The following is a 16,893-nucleotide window of genomic DNA, read 5'->3' as shown; positions in this document are numbered from 1 at the left end:
AGATATTTTTTTTTACTACCAAAAACTTGTCTTGCAACAAATTAACTATTTACAATTAATGATTTACTCGTTAATTGCCAATGATTAAAGTTATGATTATGGTTGAATTAACCTTGTCAATTTACCGGTTGAAGTTTTTGATGTAAATTCAATTTTCTCTCTGTGTAAACAACTTGTGTTTCCTGATTGTTTTAATTGATTTGTTACTTTTATTTAGCATATTCAGTGAAATTAATTGGAAATTTAAAATTATATTTAAAACTGTATCACTTTCCTTTAGTAAAGGTAATTCAAATGTTTAATTGATTTTGATTTAATATCCGATCTTGACGTCGTTTTGTTCAATGTTGGAAATAGTTTAACGGTGATATTAATTATTTTTTTTTTGAATAAAAGTTTATTTTATCATATTTTTTATAATAAGACTTAGTTTAAGCTTAATGTTTTCGTTATTGGTTTATCCATCAGCTGATGGATTAATGTCTCATTCAATATTGGAATCCGAATCCACCTTGTTGGCCATTAAATCCACTTTGAGCTCCGAAGCCACCTTGTTGACCTCCTTGTGGGCCTCCGAATCCCATTTGTCCTCCTTGTGGACCTCCGAATCCCATTTGACCTCCTTGTGGACCTCCGAAGCCACCTTGTCCTCCTTGTGGACCTCGGCCTCCTTGTCCACCGAAGCCACCTTGTTGACCTCCTTGTGGACCTCCGAAGCCACCTTGACCTCCTTGTGGTCCTCCGAAGCCACCTTGACCTCCGGGACCTCGTTGGCCACCTTGACCACCAAATCCTCCTTGACCTCCTTGTGGACCTCCGAATCCCATTTGACCTCCTTGTGGACCTCCGAAGCCACCTTGTCCTCCTTGTGGACCTCGGCCTCCTTGTCCACCGAAGCCACCTTGTTGACCTCCTTGTGGACCTCCGAATCCCATTTGACCTCCTTGTGGACCTCGTTGGCTACCTTGGCCACCTTGTCCTCCTTGTGGACCTCCAGGACCTCGTTGAGCATTAAATCCAACTTGAGCTCCTTGTCCTTGCTGTGGTCGACCAATTGCTGAAACAATTAAAACAGTAAAAACTGTAAGAATAGAGATGGAATTCATTTTCAGAATTACTTTAAATCACTTTGGTTTAACTTGATAATCTGGTAAAACTTTATCACTATGAAAATGCTCTACCAATCTGATCCTTTTTATACTGAAAAAAGCGAAAACCATCGGAAGTCTAGTAAACAATGGAAATGATAAGCTGTTAAGAATTGCGATTGATTGACAATTTATTCAATTTGTCTAATAGCTTTTCAATAGAATCATCAATCAAAACAATCAAATCGTCTAAAAAAGACTGTCATCCAAGCGAAATTAAGCATTTCCATGCTCATTCAACAATTCAACAGGTAAATTCAATCAATAATTACTGGTGCGTCATCACAAATCAATTGATTTGTTTCAATTTTCTTCATTAATCATTAATTATTAACTTCTGCATCTCATACAATTGTCTTTTAACCAGCAACAACAATTAACAAGCCAGATAAAATCTCTTTATTAATCAATCTCGATTCTTTAAACTACTGCGCAATTTACTTACGAAAAGTGGCCTTAAAGTCTAATCGCCGGAAGGAAACAATACCAATCAACAGGTAAATCTAATTCCATCTGATTAACTCTATTTTCCGATTACAGGTCAAGTCTTTAAAAAACAGATCATTTAATTAGAACAACAAAACATGAGCCATCGATAAATTAGCTTAATTAGTAATCATTGAAACTTCAGTTTTCTTAGCTGATTACCAATTGATTGTCAATAACAGACGAAGATATTGATTGTTAACCTTACAACTTCGTAGAATATAAATTTAAATATGTTAATGGTTAGAATTGATTGTCAGCGAATAAATAGAGATGGCGACTTTGTACATTCGTTGGTAACGAAATCGACGCATGTATTTTAAATTCGAACCCGGCACTGTACGGAATTAGTACATTTTTCTACTTTTGAACATTGTTTCGATGAAGGAGAAATAAACTTATTCAATGATAAGAATCTTTATCATCCTCATCACTTTAGCTCCCTCAATTATTTTCTACTCTCTCATTTCCTTTCTAAACCATCAGTCTAATTATTGGTTACCTTCAATGGACTTAGACAGTGTAGGTGTAGTTAATCAGTTAATTGTCAATATAATTAACGAAAAAGCAACAACAACAATCAACAATCAACAAAGGTAAATCAAGAAAAGTAATCAATTGATTATTTTCTTGCCTCGAAAAAAAAACAATCAAAAAGAAAACGAGTCAAAACAAAAATTCAATCCAATTGGACAAGACAAAAGTGATAACCTAACAGTGAATTAATCCTCAATTGAGATTAATTACAATCGAGTTAACAGATCAATTAATATATAAATCTTTAGGTATTTATAATCATCTGATCGTTCTTAATTCGTTGTAAGAGATAAACAATTGAAACGGAATCACCATGAAATCTGATATCGATTTAGAAGATCTAAAAGAAAGATACATTCGTCGATTACAACATTCGTTACTACGATCGTTTCTCTTCATCGTTATCATTTATGGGATAATCTATTTTCTTAATACACTTATCCTTTCAAAACAAGTAAGTAAATTAATCTTCTCATATTTTATATATATAATAATATTGAAAGAGAATTGTTATATTATTTGAATCTAATCGACTTAAATTATCAACGGTTTATCGTTACAGGATCTCTTTGATCATTACATTAAATCAATTACAGTTCTATTTTCATTGGCTTCCCTTTTCATCATATACTTGATAATATTTCCTCAAGAAATTCAATCTCGAATTGCTCAATATGTGGTCACCTTTGCTTCCTGGATATTTGCGACACTAATCATCACGGATACTCTTGATTATGGTTATAATCGCGATCTAACCTCAACATTGGCCGCTTTCTTTGCGATCTTCAGTTCTCAGACCATGTTACCATTTTCTCAGAAAAGTTCAATTTTCTGTGGTATCCTTGTGATTCTGTGTCAAACACTATTGGATATCTTTGTTTTCATTGAAGATTTCAAATGGAGAAAGGTTTGTATTCACTTTTTAAATCATTCTAATCAACAATTTTTTATTAATTTTCCCTCAATTCTCATGACAATATGAACTTTTTCCCCTTCTTTCTTCTCGTATTCAAATTGAATATTAACTTTAAAAAAAATTCATTCTCAAGTTTACTTACAATTTAAGATTAATGAAGTTTGTTATTTGATCAATTTTGCAAATACGAAAGTTAATTAAATTGATTAAGATTATTGGGAATCTATTTACTGAATAGTTTCACCTCAACACACCTTAGGTATTGACAAAGAAGATGAAGAAGAAGAAGATGATGATGATGATGAAGAAAAAAGTTGAAATGAAATTTTCTCACTCAACCATTAATACTAATCTCCTGATTGAGTATATGAAAAAAAAATATATGAACATGTTATCATGTCTCACCTTTATTTTTCCTGATCATTTTTCATCTTACTGATCATGAGAAACTGAATTTGATCAGAAATTATGATCTAAAAATGATCAATATAAGGTTACGATTCAATAATTCATGGTTCATATGATATTCACAATCAAGTTCAGGTTGAATAATTTACTTACTAGTTTTCCATGTCTACATATTGTTGATTGTTACAAAAGTTTCAATATTTAATTTGAATACACATAAATGATACACATACATATTGATATATTATATGTAAATGTATTAATATCTATTAATATATCCTGATATTGATTACATGTTGACAGGAATAATTAACAATAATAACAAGATGTTGATGATTTGTTTGTTTAAACTAATTGTTTCAGATGCTTTCTGATGGTTTATTGTTACTCGTTGGTTTACTTGGTGGTATTTATCATAATCGATTAACTCAATATATTTATAAACGCACCTTTGCAGGGGCAAGTGGGGTTATCGATGCTCGGATCAAATTGGAATATGAAAAGGAGCAACAAGTAAGTTTAATTAGCTAATATGTATATTATCAATTTCCATCTATTCTTAATTATGTCACATGAAATGACTTTTTTCAAGTCTCCATGAAATCTTTGTTCACCAACCAAAGTACAGTTAATCAGTTATCTACCTAAATTATGAATAATTTACCTGTCATCAGGTTGTTATCACATTAATGAAATTATTATAATGGATTTTAAGTAAAATTTGATGTTATCTTAATGTTATCCTTACTTTTTGCTTCAGCATTTGACAAACATTTACTTAATCTAATACTTCAATTTTCATTCAGTCTCAGGGTATTCATGAGAATTTTTCAAATCATATAAAGCAAGATAAAAGAGATAACAAAACAAACTTGATAAAAATTTTTTTTCTTTTTCCAGTTAATTAAAATTCTGTAATAGTTATTACTCAAACCTCACTAGACTTTTCATCATTCTGACCAGAACTATCGATAGATTCAAGAGATAACCATGAAATTATTTCCTCTCCATGATTTGAAAATGAAATCAAAATAATTGAGGTTACAGAAAAAAAGATTCCCCCTGATGATGAATAACAATCATGTTCATATATGAATATTATTATTGTTGTAATGAATCAACTGGAAACCTCAGACTAAATAATAGGAAACTAACAGTTAATATAATAGTTTTTCATAGTTTAGATAATGTGTAAGGTTGAACTTTCATTGTCTTATTGTTCATGGTAACTGAAAAATGCAAATACATTTCAATGTAAAATCTTACAACTTATCAATCATTTTCCTTGGTTAACACTTCATTTGAATATTGATGAGCTTCAGAAAGATGTAGGTAGTAAATTGTTCTGGTTGGAAGAAAAAATTTTTCTCCATCATCAAGTTTCTTCATTTGAATTATGTAAGAATGAGAAAATTTTTCCAAATTATTTTAAATCAATTGAAATGATTTGATTATTGAACAAGGAGAAGGTGAGAAAAATTTCCAATCAAAAGCGATTCCAAATTATTTACTCTTGAGTTGGTGAGAAAAGTTCTGGTTTTCGTTGGAATTTGTATTGAATATAATAGCTCAGAATCGATATCAAAACTTGTCAGAACTATTATCAAATATGGTTGACAGTTAATCTACTGACTGAAAAAAAAGGATGGAGAGAAATCGTTTTACCCTTGAGCATATTAAAGGAATTGAGACTGAAATCAGTTGAATAAATGGTTAAAGAAATTCAGACTATTTGAGATTAAAAGATTCACCCTGATAACTGAGATGAAAATCATGAAAATAATAATAATTATATGGTGATCATTATGATTACCATGAAATTTGAAAATGATGGGAAATAAAATCAAAACTGTCAAGAGTTTGAAGTTTTAGCAAAATTTAAACAAAAAACTATGAACCATAATTGAAACGGGAAAATATTGAACTTTCATATTATTACAATATAACCTGAGAGCTGAATAACAAAATAACAGTAAATCTAATCAATCTACTGATCATGATAATCAAATGATCTCAATATAAGATAATTATACTCCATCAACAGCTTAATATGAGACCATCAATATACCATTGAGAAAGTATCATAATGATAACTATTGATGTAATCAGATAAACAATGTGACTCGTTAATGATCAATTGTCTTAATAATAATGATAGTTAATAATGATAAACAATCAATTTGAGTTTATATTGCATTAAATGATTGAGATAATGATCAAATTATTGTGATTACAATTTTCAGACGAGTAAACAGTTAATCATTTTTGTGTCTCAATACTACATCATCATCAATATAATCAATCCAATCTAATTGTATCTTTAATACATATATAAGATTCAATGATATTAACAATAAGACCAGAATCAAATTACGTTAACTTTCAATAAGCATTGACCAGTTTCGTTTTAGGTAAGAAAATTGGTCAGTTGTAAAGGTTTAAATTGATTAAACGGACTGAGCAAAATTTCTCGAAGCATCAGAATAAAAAACAAAGTAAATAATCAATCGATATTCAATCGTAATTCATGATTCAATTGGAAAACAAAAGGTAAATAGTAACAAGTTATTCTGATGAAATTGTCTCGAAATGAGAAACAAAATGTTGACATAACATTACGATAAAGAGATAAAGTGGAAACTAAATCATGATATTACAGTTGGAACATAAAAATATTATATCATTTTCAGCTTTCATATTGTTTGTTTATAATAGAATAGAATAGAATAGAACTTTGTCCTGAAGTTTCCCTGTTTTCTATATATTAATATATATATACGTCTGAACTTTTCATGATTCTCTCATGGTTTCATACCTGTGCATCGTTACCTGGAATAAGAAGAAATGAAAACAAAGAAGATAACAAAAAAAACTGAATAGAAAGAATATAATTTCCATTCAAATTCGAAGGGATTATGATGAATGTGTACCTAAAGATGGAAAATTAAGTTTTCACACTACTAAAATTCACTAGATGAATGTTCATACGTTATGCAAGTTTTTTTTTCGATGTTGGATAAAGTTAAGAGAGAAAAACAATCTTGAAACAATAATCTTGTTCAATATCTATTGATGTTTTCTTTTGTAAGGTACAAGGAATTGAATACATATTGGGTCCAGAAATATGAAGATATTTACAATAAGTTTTTTCGTCTCTTACTGAATCTCAATCAGAATTGAGGTCCAATGGAGATCAAGATTATTAAGGTGTTGACATGTTAATCTTGTTAAAAGGTGTTTACAATCCAGGGAAAATTGAATAATACCTCAATATGTTGTTCTGTTGTTTATCTTTTCCGTTGTTTTTTACCAGATCATTATTCTGGTGTGACTTTTAATTTGTAGCATTACATTTGTACATCGACAGTAGCTTTACTTGGATTTAGCTGGAATCCATTAGAGTAATATGATATCACTCGGTTATCATGATGTTTGAAACTTTTCATGAAAGAATATTTCAAATTGTATTCTTGACCAATTCTAATGATAATATCCTATCTTTTTTGGAACTTTCGTTTTTTGTTTCCATAGATAAAACTTATTGTTTATCTTTGATTGTCGATAGGGAGTAAATTAGACAGCAATCAAATTCATCGAGTAAGTGAACTCGAGTTTGGAAGTTTTTTTTTCTGTTCTGAATGTTTTTGATCCAAAATTAAATTCGATATCAACCGATTGATCAAATGATCTTCAAGCTAATTATTTGATTGATTAATCAAACTACCAAGTAAATTACATTTCGACAGTTCGAAGAGTTCAAATATCGTTATAATTATCCTTATGAATTGAAGTAAAAGTGTCCAAAGAAAATGATTGAATTGATCTCAGATTATTATGTATCAAGTAATAAACTTACTAATGTCAATGATTGTGAAGATTTTATTACTTAATTTGCTGTTATTATGATTGGTGGAAGGTTATTTTATTATATATTCAAAGTTCTGAGAACATGAGAAATCGTTCTAATAAATTTTTTCGTTTTTTCCCTGTTGATTATGAATGAATAAATCAAAGGAGCAACTACTTCTCAGTGTGATTCCTGCTTATATCGCTGCTGAAGTTAAACGGAGGATCATGTTAAAAATGACCAGTTCATGTACATCTAATGAAGTCTATCGGCCTCCAGCCAAGCAAAGGTTTCATGAACTTTATGTTCAACGACACAACAATGTCAGGTAAATGATAAATACAATATTCATTCAATTTAACTGGAGATTCAATAATATCCATAATAATAATAATAACATTTTATTAAACAGAATCAGTAGGAATCAGTTATGAGATAAATGATTTATCAAAATACAGTGGGAAAAAAATGTATATATACACATGAAAATAATTCCGTTTGTCATGAACAGATGAAGATGTTACTCTCAATTTCTCATTCTATCAACTATTATAAATGAATTGGAGTGAAAGTCAATGTCTTTTTATCATCAATATCCTTTTGTATTTCTCATGTTAACTTGATGGTGGAAAGGTAATAACAATTGTGTAATAATAATCAACTCGAGTATTGTTAACATTATTATTTCTTTCACAAGTACAAAAGGTAACTCAGAGGCAAGAATTATGGTGAAAAGATAACTGAATCTATTGGAATAACTATTTTATTTTAGATTTTTTTTATTCTCTTCAACATGAGAGAAAGAAGAGAAAGAGAATGAGAATGAGAGAGATAAACTTTCAATCTAATTCTTGAGAAAAGTTCTATATGTTATTATGATTGGAACGTGAAAAGAAACTTCTGAATGAGAATTGAAAAGTTCATATAAAATCTCCATGATTCTTATTCTGGTGTTATTTTCTTGTCATTCAAACAGTTTGCTCTATGCGGATATCGTTAATTTCACTCCACTGTCGGAACAATTAAATGCCACAGAACTTGTTAGAACGTTGAATGATCTATTTGGACGTTTCGATCAGATTGCACAGGTAAGCTTTAGATTTTAATGAAAACGCGAAAATGATGAAGCTCTTGGTTGAAATTGTTGATTCATCTTGGGAAAAATTCTGAGATCACCATGAAATACTGAGAATTGGGATGACATTAATAATCTTATGAGATGAATTTGATGGTGAGAAAAAGTGATGAAAGCAAATGTTGATTGCTTTTTACAATCAATTTCTTTTCTCTTCCGCCGGTTATCTGATGATAAAAGGATCAGGATGATAAGAAGCCAAACTATCAGATGATGAAGAGATAAAAGTCAGTGTCAAGAGAGAGAGAGAGAGAGAGAGAGTTTGATAATTGTTAAGGTATTTAGATTGTAACTTGGGTTGAATTTCCTGATGACCAGAGTGATGACCAGAAAAATGATTAAGGTGTTAATCATTATTGGTCTCATCTTCAGGATAATCTCATCAATCATAATAATACTTTCACCTTTATTTTTTCATATCGACATTCACTTGACAGAAATAACATTTCGTCAGCTACCTTAAACGACCTTAGCTTGACCAATCATGTGAATGGTCAAAAATAATCCTGTACCTAATCATCGTAATTCAATTTTCTAAGCAAAATCAATAATAATTTTTAAAGTTCATTTGACACTCAAAAAAGTTGAGAATACATTTCATGTACGATTCTCTGTATTATAATAATTGTGTCTTTTTGCTGTCTCTCCAAATTATTGGTGTCATGGTTGAGAAATGAAACTTATCATCATTATCATCATCATGTAATCTGAGTATCATGATTTTTACAGATAACTTAATGATACAGTAATTGCAATTTGATAATGTTGTAACTCTGAAAGACTCAGCTAAGTTTTTAGAATACCAAAGATTCATGAATCTTTTTTTTTCATTTACTAATGTAAATTCACAGGGAAAAAAGAATCAATTTTGGATTCATTTTATTTCATTGATTATCATGTTTACTTAGAGGGAAAATATCAGCAATTAACTGATCCTGTCAGTGAAAAAGTTTCATTGAAATTATGTGATCAAGTTGATCTTTATTTATATTTATCCACAAAAATAAAGAGTAGAAAAGTTTTAGTTTCATTTCCATTTCCATTTACTGTTGATAGATAATCAATATCATGAATGGTGCTTATTGTTACTTTTCAAGAACAAACTAATTAATTGTTTATCCATTTTCTTGAAATTGAAATAATCATCAACCTGATAATCATTATCATCACATTACTGATCATCATAATAAATTAATCAATGATTACAAGTTTAAATCTAATCTGATTTAAATGAATTGAATCATTTTCGTTTCAATGTAAACTAATGTTTACAACGAAACTTTTTCCAGGTAATAATTACATGCATATATCGTTGGAATTGAATAAATCATGAACCAAGGTTAATTATTTATGTTACTTTTTCATCCATGAAAGTGATTATCATTTCAATTGTTTTCGTTTGTTGTTGTTGTTGTTACCAAGAGGTTGAAGGACATGAAAAAGTTTTGTCTTTTTGAGTTCAGTGGAAAAAAAAATTTGAGGTTAACATGATAACGATCATCAATTCATTTACCTGAAGAATGAATTGAAAACCATCAAAGTTGATCACCTAAATTGATGATTTCCATTGAATCTAAAGAAACAATTAAGTATGATTCGTGATTAAATGATTATCAATTTAGTAACAAGATGAAAGGCAAATTTTATCAATAGTTTAGTTGATTAGCATTTGGAATTCTATTGGAAATCAATAACATGAAGTTTTGGCATGAATTTCAATTGATCAAAATTGAAGTGAATTTATTAATTCAGATTGTGGTTAATGAATATCAGATTGTAAAAAATGAATGAAAATGATTATCATGGTAGTGGTGAAAATTATCAATGAAAGCTCATTGATAAATGAAATGTAAAGTAAATAATTATCGTAAATAAATATTTTGAGTCGTTGAAATGATTAGAGTTATAAATTAATAGTTATATATTAAAATATAAAAAGAAATGACCATTTATAACAATCAGCATTACAATCAATGTATGATTAAAATAAAAAGGTATTAGAATTGCAATGAAATGATAATGAAACTCATTAGCATGAAAACCATTATCAGGGTGATGATCATTTTAAAAGGTAACAAGTGAAGGTAATTACATGATGACCATGACGATGACCATTTTATTACTATCGCTATTATTATTGTCATTTTCTGTTATCCTTGAGTATCAATGAGATGATGTTGAGAAATAAATAAATCTCAACATTTTTCATCTACAGGAAATTACATGAATTTACATGATAATCTTGAGCTAACATCGGAATAATTCATTGAATTACAAATATCTGTATGATAACTTTTGCACAGAACTTTTCTCTCTCTCTCTCTCTCTCTCTGATAAAGTTTACGAGTCCTTCTATTACTAATATCATTTGGGTTCGAATTTTTTTCTCTTTACTTCCACAAAATCGAGTTGATAACTTTTCACAATAACTTATTCATTTATCTTTCTCTTTAATTCAATATTTTTGTCTGTTTATTTTTCTTACTATCTTCCAAATCCCTTGAGGCTATTTATGATTACTTTCATATGCACAATATGATTTAAAATGTTTTCATTTCAACTAAATTATCATTATTATTATTAAAGGTGTTAATATGAATCAAGATTATGATGATAATTTAAATTAATTTCAAATCGACAGCGAAAAAATTTGAAACTCATCAAAAAAAAATGAATAAAGTTCATTGTTGAGGAAAAACATGGAATGAGATTTGTCTTTATTATATGCTTGAAATATTATTAATAACAACTAATATTTACCAATGAAACTATGAAAATTTATCATTTACTTGATAATCGAATCTAATTATCATCATCATGAACTTCTTGTAGTATTTCAGAGCCACAGAACTTTAATAATAATGATTATTAATCATAATGAATGAAAGTTCTGAATTGCTGTTCAACCTGAAGCGATTTTCACTCTGCTACTGTAACAAAAATGTATTAATTAAGATGAAAGCTTTTTCTGTCTATTTATTTTATTTATACTTTTTTCCATCTTCAAACACCAACAAATTTAGATTTTTACTGAGTTTCATGGTAAATTAATTTCATCAATTAGTACGAGTAATTAATAAATGATACCTTTCTGTTTTCTTAAATTCGTATACATGTTTATTACCACCAGAATGATAGTAAATGTTTATTTACTTAGATAAAAATTTCTCCCAAGTTTCTTGTGTAAACAAAGTGCTCATCTTTTCCTGTGACATGAAAATGCTAAAACATATATATAATATAATATTATCAATTCTAATATGTTATCAATGAGATTGGGAAAATTTAAACCTTTCAATTCATCAGTTTCACCATGAAACTGCTGAATAAATATTATGTTTATCTGATTAGTGGTTACAGTGTGTAGATTAACTATTATCTCAAACCATGGGGAACGAGAATAATAGATGAATCATTTATCTGAAATTCATGAAAAGATTTCATTTGAAAATTTGAGTGAGAAAAGTTCATAGAGTTGAAGATTGAGAACTTATTTTTCAGGTAGAGTTCTCAATGAAATGCCAGTTTTAATTAATCTCAATCTTCTGAGATAAATGGAATCGTAAATGCACCACAATTTAGACTAGAATTTGCAACAGATTCTCAATTTTTTCATCGGCTCAAAATGTTATCAATGGCTGAGAGAATGAGAAAAACTCAATTCCAATGACTTATATTCTCATCTCCCTATTGCTAAATATCCTCTAACCGTAAATACTTTTTTATTTTCATCTCCTTCGCATCTCTTTTATCCAGGTAGCAATTGAATTTACTTCATCTAATTGGGTGAAAGTTTTACCCTGAAAGAATAAGAATCTAAGGTTAACTATTGCCATTTATTTCCTTCATAAGAGTTTTTTCACCAGTTCTCAGTCAGGTTACAGTTTGTTCCCATATTCAGCTCAATGTATTTATCTTCCATTATCATCATCGTCATCATCACCTGATCCAATAATGCAAATCTTAATCATCTCAATACTCAATCAACTTTCACCTTCATCTTAATCATCTCAAAAGATTAATCCTTGATCATGTTAATCTTACGATTCTAATTGCAAATAGACATTTTTTTATTGATTCAATTATATTTCCAAATACGATTGATTACAGTTAACCTGATAATTTTGATAATTTGATTAGTTTAATAATGAAAAAAGTTATCATTCTAATTTGCTGTCGTTACAATGGTGTATGAGTTACAAGAGATTCTCAGTAGTAAGTAATATGATTGAAAATTATTCTTTTAAATCAGTTTGGATTCCATGTGATGTCTGTATTCTGATTCATATAAAAATGATTCGATGATGAGATAATTTCAGAGAATGCAAATTTCTCCCATGTAACATGAACTATTAAATTGTAGATTAATTTTTCTTTCTTTCTTCTTCTTCTTGTCAAATACATACAACAAATGGTAAATAAAAGTTGATTATTCAATTTGAATTTGTTGGAAACTGAATTTTCTGAAGAGAAAAACTTAATAGTTATCAAATGATTATTATTTTTGAACAGATTTAATGGATTAATCTGTAATTTTCAATATGAGACATGAGATGAAATAATCTGATCTGATGAAGAAGAGGGAAAAGTTCACCATACTAATAACAAGACTGAATAAAATAAGACAATGTTGATCATGTTATGAACTTTAGATATAAGAAAATGTCATAACCGGGATCAATCATATTACTAATCTGAGTAAATCTTTTTGAGTATATTCATCGTGATGGATTACTCTTATTCATCTTATTAAAAGTAATCAACACATTAGATGGTAACATTTAATCAGATTGTAATTATCAGCTTGGTTAATTATTATATCAACTCGAAAATTCGTAATCAAATAATTAGTTCTGATGGCTTTTGGATTCTCACGGAAGAACTTTGTTAAGTTCTGAGTTTTCAGTTCTATTCATGAGAACTCTTGGTGTCTCATATTCATTTGACACTATTCGAGTGTATAACATTGTATTCTTATCGTAGATTATTTTTTCCAATGAGTTTTTCAGAGAAATTTTCAAGAAATCTGAACTTTTCTTTTCTCATTTTCGAGTTTAAAAACAAATTCTCATTACAACTTTGAACTTTTTTTCTGTCAATGAAAGCAAACGAAAAATAATCTCAATTAATTATCTCAATTAGTTACAATTTAATCACTTTCAGATTATCACAATCATCGTGATTGAAACATGATACAAATAATCTCATGATAACTGAAACCTAAACTACTTTTTCCTGTGCAAAAATTGCACATTCATCTAATCACAACTCACTGATTACCAGTAAAGTTAATCATCTTGACTTTGATCATGACAACTAAATTTCACAACGATTAGTTTACAGTTGATTTATTGGATTACTGGTCATTCAATTTACGTTTTAAAGTAAATACAATTGTATTTGACTATTATTCACGATGAACTCAACTGGATATTAAATTCTGATGAGTTGAATGTTTTCTTTTCTCATTCTCAACATTTATAAAATATATTAAATCAGAGGGAATATTAATCGTTGATGGAAAACAATTGACACTGTTTACTTTCAAATCACATTTATGATTAACCAGAATTTATTTTTCTTTCACGTAAATTGTGATTTACTATTAAATTGATTGTTTACAATTCATTATGATTTTAATATCAACAATTTTCAACACACATTTTCCCTCATCAATTTAAATCATTTACATTTAGAGACAAAATAAACCCCAAGGGTAATTTAATGATAATTCATAACAATATTAACCGATTTCAAAGCTAATCACTTAACCAGTCGATTATTGATGTTTTTAGAATTTATTAAATGTAAAGAAAAATAACAATTAACTAATTGTGATTAGATAATTGCTTTTTCTTGTCCCAAGACAATCTGATAGCTTTAGAATTGAAATTTTTCTTGTGATTGTCATAGTTAGAGAAAAAAATTTAACTGTAATCAGCCCACACAACCAGTTTCAGATTGAGAAGAAAGATTTCTTTTGATTCTTCCATGAAATTGTTTATTAGAGATTCACTTTGAGCAATATTGACTATTCAGGCGAGAAAAATTCTAGTACATGGTGTGGATATTATTGAATTATCACCATTGAAATGATTACCATTCCAGCCATAGGGATATTTATGCTTCGTTGATTTAATCGTCAATGAATTGATAGTGATATTAGAGGAATATACACATCATTCCAACACAATCTGACTCTAAGTTTTACATCATAGTCTAGATTGATCAGTCCAAAACTCTCACTAAATCACTGAATTGGTAGTGTAGCAACAATGTTTTTTCCAATTCAATATTCTCACGAAGAACGTGGAGAGATCCATAAATCCAGCTCGACGAACCAACTGTTGAAATATTCACCAACTTTATCAATTAAACTAATCACTTTATCAATTTAAATCGAAAGAGATGGGGAATTCACCCCAACTTTACTAAAATTACAAACATATTTATATCTAAAACTTTCATATTCATCTTCATCTCTATTTTTATATCCATCTCGTCTTTTCCAAGGCTTTATGGTGGTGTATGGTGTGGATAAGTAATTACTTATCCACACCACAATTGATCTATCACAATTAATTAATTATAAATAGTTTTAATGTTGTATTAAGATTAAAAATATGGAAATGAGTTTAACACAGAGAGATTTAATTTTAACAAGGATTAGAATTAACTGGTTCACATTTACTGACTCTTTGTCTTTAACAATCTTGTTTTTTATACCCTTTAATTAAGGTGACACTTAATAAACCTTTGATTTTGTTGGTTGTTGATGATGAGGTTGGTTGGATGGTGAGTTTGGGGTAAGAGCAGCTATCCTCCTCTTACAGAGACCCCCGCCAAAGCTGAGTGCGAACTCTTTAACGGGTTCGACGCGGCTTGAGAGTATGCAATGATCGCTTACGAACCTCATCAAACTTATTATGGATTAGTAACAAGGTGATCTGGAGTGGGTGCGATGAAAGCTAACTCGTTGTACAATTGTATGTTAATTTTTTTTCTCATGAATGGGTTATCATAAGCACTGAATTTAAAATGATGAGGCCAATCACTTATAACTTATATTGTTTTATGTAACAAGGAGGCTATGGGGTGATTAAGAGGGTAAATATAACCACGAAATCCTTTGTTCATGTTCCTGGTTTCGAACAGATTAGCTTTTATCATCTGGATTCTTTCGAAATAAATCAAGTACAGATATAATGAATAAGCTGAATCAACCAACGGTGAATGTTTTAATATAACGTTAAACATGAGAAAAGGGGCGAATTTTAGACCAAGGGCTTGATTCTGGTCTCAACAATTGTAATAAGAAGAGACGCAGACAATTCTAGGTAACAACTGAAGATGATCGTGAATTGATATAAATAGGTTAAAAAATTTCCTGTTTGACCAGAAACAACAATTCGATCATATTTCTTTAGTGAATCGATAACCTCTGATCTAACTTTGGTAAAATGTTTACCCCGATTAACCTCTTCCCTAGTTAATCCGTGAATTTGTGTTCCGAATTCTTGATCGAGCAAGGAAGCAGCGGGATGACGAATAAACTCATGATAAAGAACTCAAACGTTTTATGCGTCGATAACAGCAATCCAAATTGGAACATCTATCTTTAAAAGTACCATCACGCATTTTAATTACAGTTTTTCCATGTCGATTGAGCAAAGGCCACTATTCTTTGCCTTTACTAGACCTTCTGAGATTTGCTTTAAATGTGAACGAGGAGGAGCCATTTCAATGGTTACATCTTTATGTCTTTTCTGAAGACGTTCTTTGTTTTTTCGTTCCTTTTGCACTTGAACTTCAAGATTATATTTAGCTGGAATATTTTGTCTTTTGATAAACTCTCTAAATGTGTTAATGTTTTTGAAGTTAGACCTGTAACAAGCTTTCAGCGTTGGTCCTTGAGTTAAAAGTTGATGAAGATGAAAATTCTGATGGAAGAGAAGAAAAGGATGATGATCCTGAGGTAGAAGAGGTTGAGAGCTCTGTTGATCTTGGTGATAGATCATTCCAATGGAGATCTTCCCATTCTTATGTTTCATTAGCTCCCGAAGTTACTAAATTTAGATTTATATTATCACCAGGATCGTCTTCAATAGTTGATGATTCTGAGGAAGTAGTTAACTTTCTCTTCGTTGTTAGCACTAGATTGAGATTGAAGCTAATTTTCAGGAATTCTTAAGGTGAATGAATCTTCTTGAACTAAATTCGGTCTCAACTTCGGTGGACAAGTGAAATAACTTGAGTACTCTGTCCAATTCCTGGTTCTTCATAAGGGTTTATCTTTAAGGTTAGTCGTTTGTGTTAAAGGTGAAGATGATAATGATTTAGTTGATTTGTTAGTTGGTTCATCTGGATGTGGTGAAGGTGATCTTTTCTTTTCCAAGTTATTTTCCGATAGATATTT

At 29.6% G+C, this 16,893-nt stretch overlaps 2 protein-coding genes across 25 annotated transcripts in view; one reads left to right on the top strand and one right to left on the bottom strand.

Moving 5' to 3' along the window:
* Positions 1-266: 266 nt before the first annotated feature.
* On the bottom strand, positions 267-1,185 carry LOC128389273 (heterogeneous nuclear ribonucleoprotein A1-like). Of its 23 annotated transcripts, none has more exons than XM_053348821.1 (3): positions 710-1,185; positions 602-661; positions 267-571 (listed from the first exon to the last, which is right to left on the bottom strand). In XM_053348821.1, the coding sequence occupies exons 1-3, from the start codon at positions 1,104-1,106 to the stop codon at positions 489-491; spliced, it is 540 nt and encodes a 179-aa protein (XP_053204796.1). In that variant the 5' UTR covers positions 1,107-1,185; the 3' UTR covers positions 267-488. The 23 variants fall into 23 exon arrangements, with proteins under 23 accessions (XP_053204796.1, XP_053204803.1, XP_053204792.1 ...); XM_053348828.1 differs by having other exon boundaries at positions 602-649; positions 728-1,185; XM_053348817.1 differs by having other exon boundaries at positions 267-601; positions 632-727; positions 758-1,185.
* Positions 1,186-1,238: 53 nt separating this feature from the next.
* LOC128389272 (adenylate cyclase type 2-like) overlaps positions 1,239-16,893 on the top strand; it is a 38,420-nt gene continuing 22,765 nt past the window's right edge. Inside the window, exons 1-7 of one of the 2 annotated variants that reach the window (XM_053348809.1) lie at positions 1,239-1,399; positions 1,516-1,645; positions 2,420-2,625; positions 2,734-3,078; positions 3,859-4,008; positions 7,510-7,670; positions 8,319-8,430. In XM_053348809.1, coding sequence (XP_053204784.1) covers positions 2,485-2,625; positions 2,734-3,078; positions 3,859-4,008; positions 7,510-7,670; positions 8,319-8,430 — 909 coding nt within the window. In that variant the 5' untranslated portion in view covers positions 1,239-1,399; positions 1,516-1,645; positions 2,420-2,484. Of the gene's footprint in view, positions 1,400-1,515; positions 2,626-2,733; positions 3,079-3,858; positions 4,009-7,509; positions 7,671-8,318; positions 8,431-16,893 lie in introns of both variants that reach the window. The other variant, XM_053348808.1, reaches the window with a different exon arrangement.

Source organism: Panonychus citri, unplaced genomic scaffold (genome assembly GCF_014898815.1).
Source record: "Panonychus citri isolate SS breed McGregor unplaced genomic scaffold, ASM1489881v1 Contig00107, whole genome shotgun sequence".
Classification (NCBI taxonomy): domain Eukaryota; kingdom Metazoa; phylum Arthropoda; class Arachnida; order Trombidiformes; family Tetranychidae; genus Panonychus; species Panonychus citri.
The sequence above is the reverse complement of the archived record's forward strand: the minus strand, read 5'-3'. Positions and strand labels throughout refer to the sequence as shown.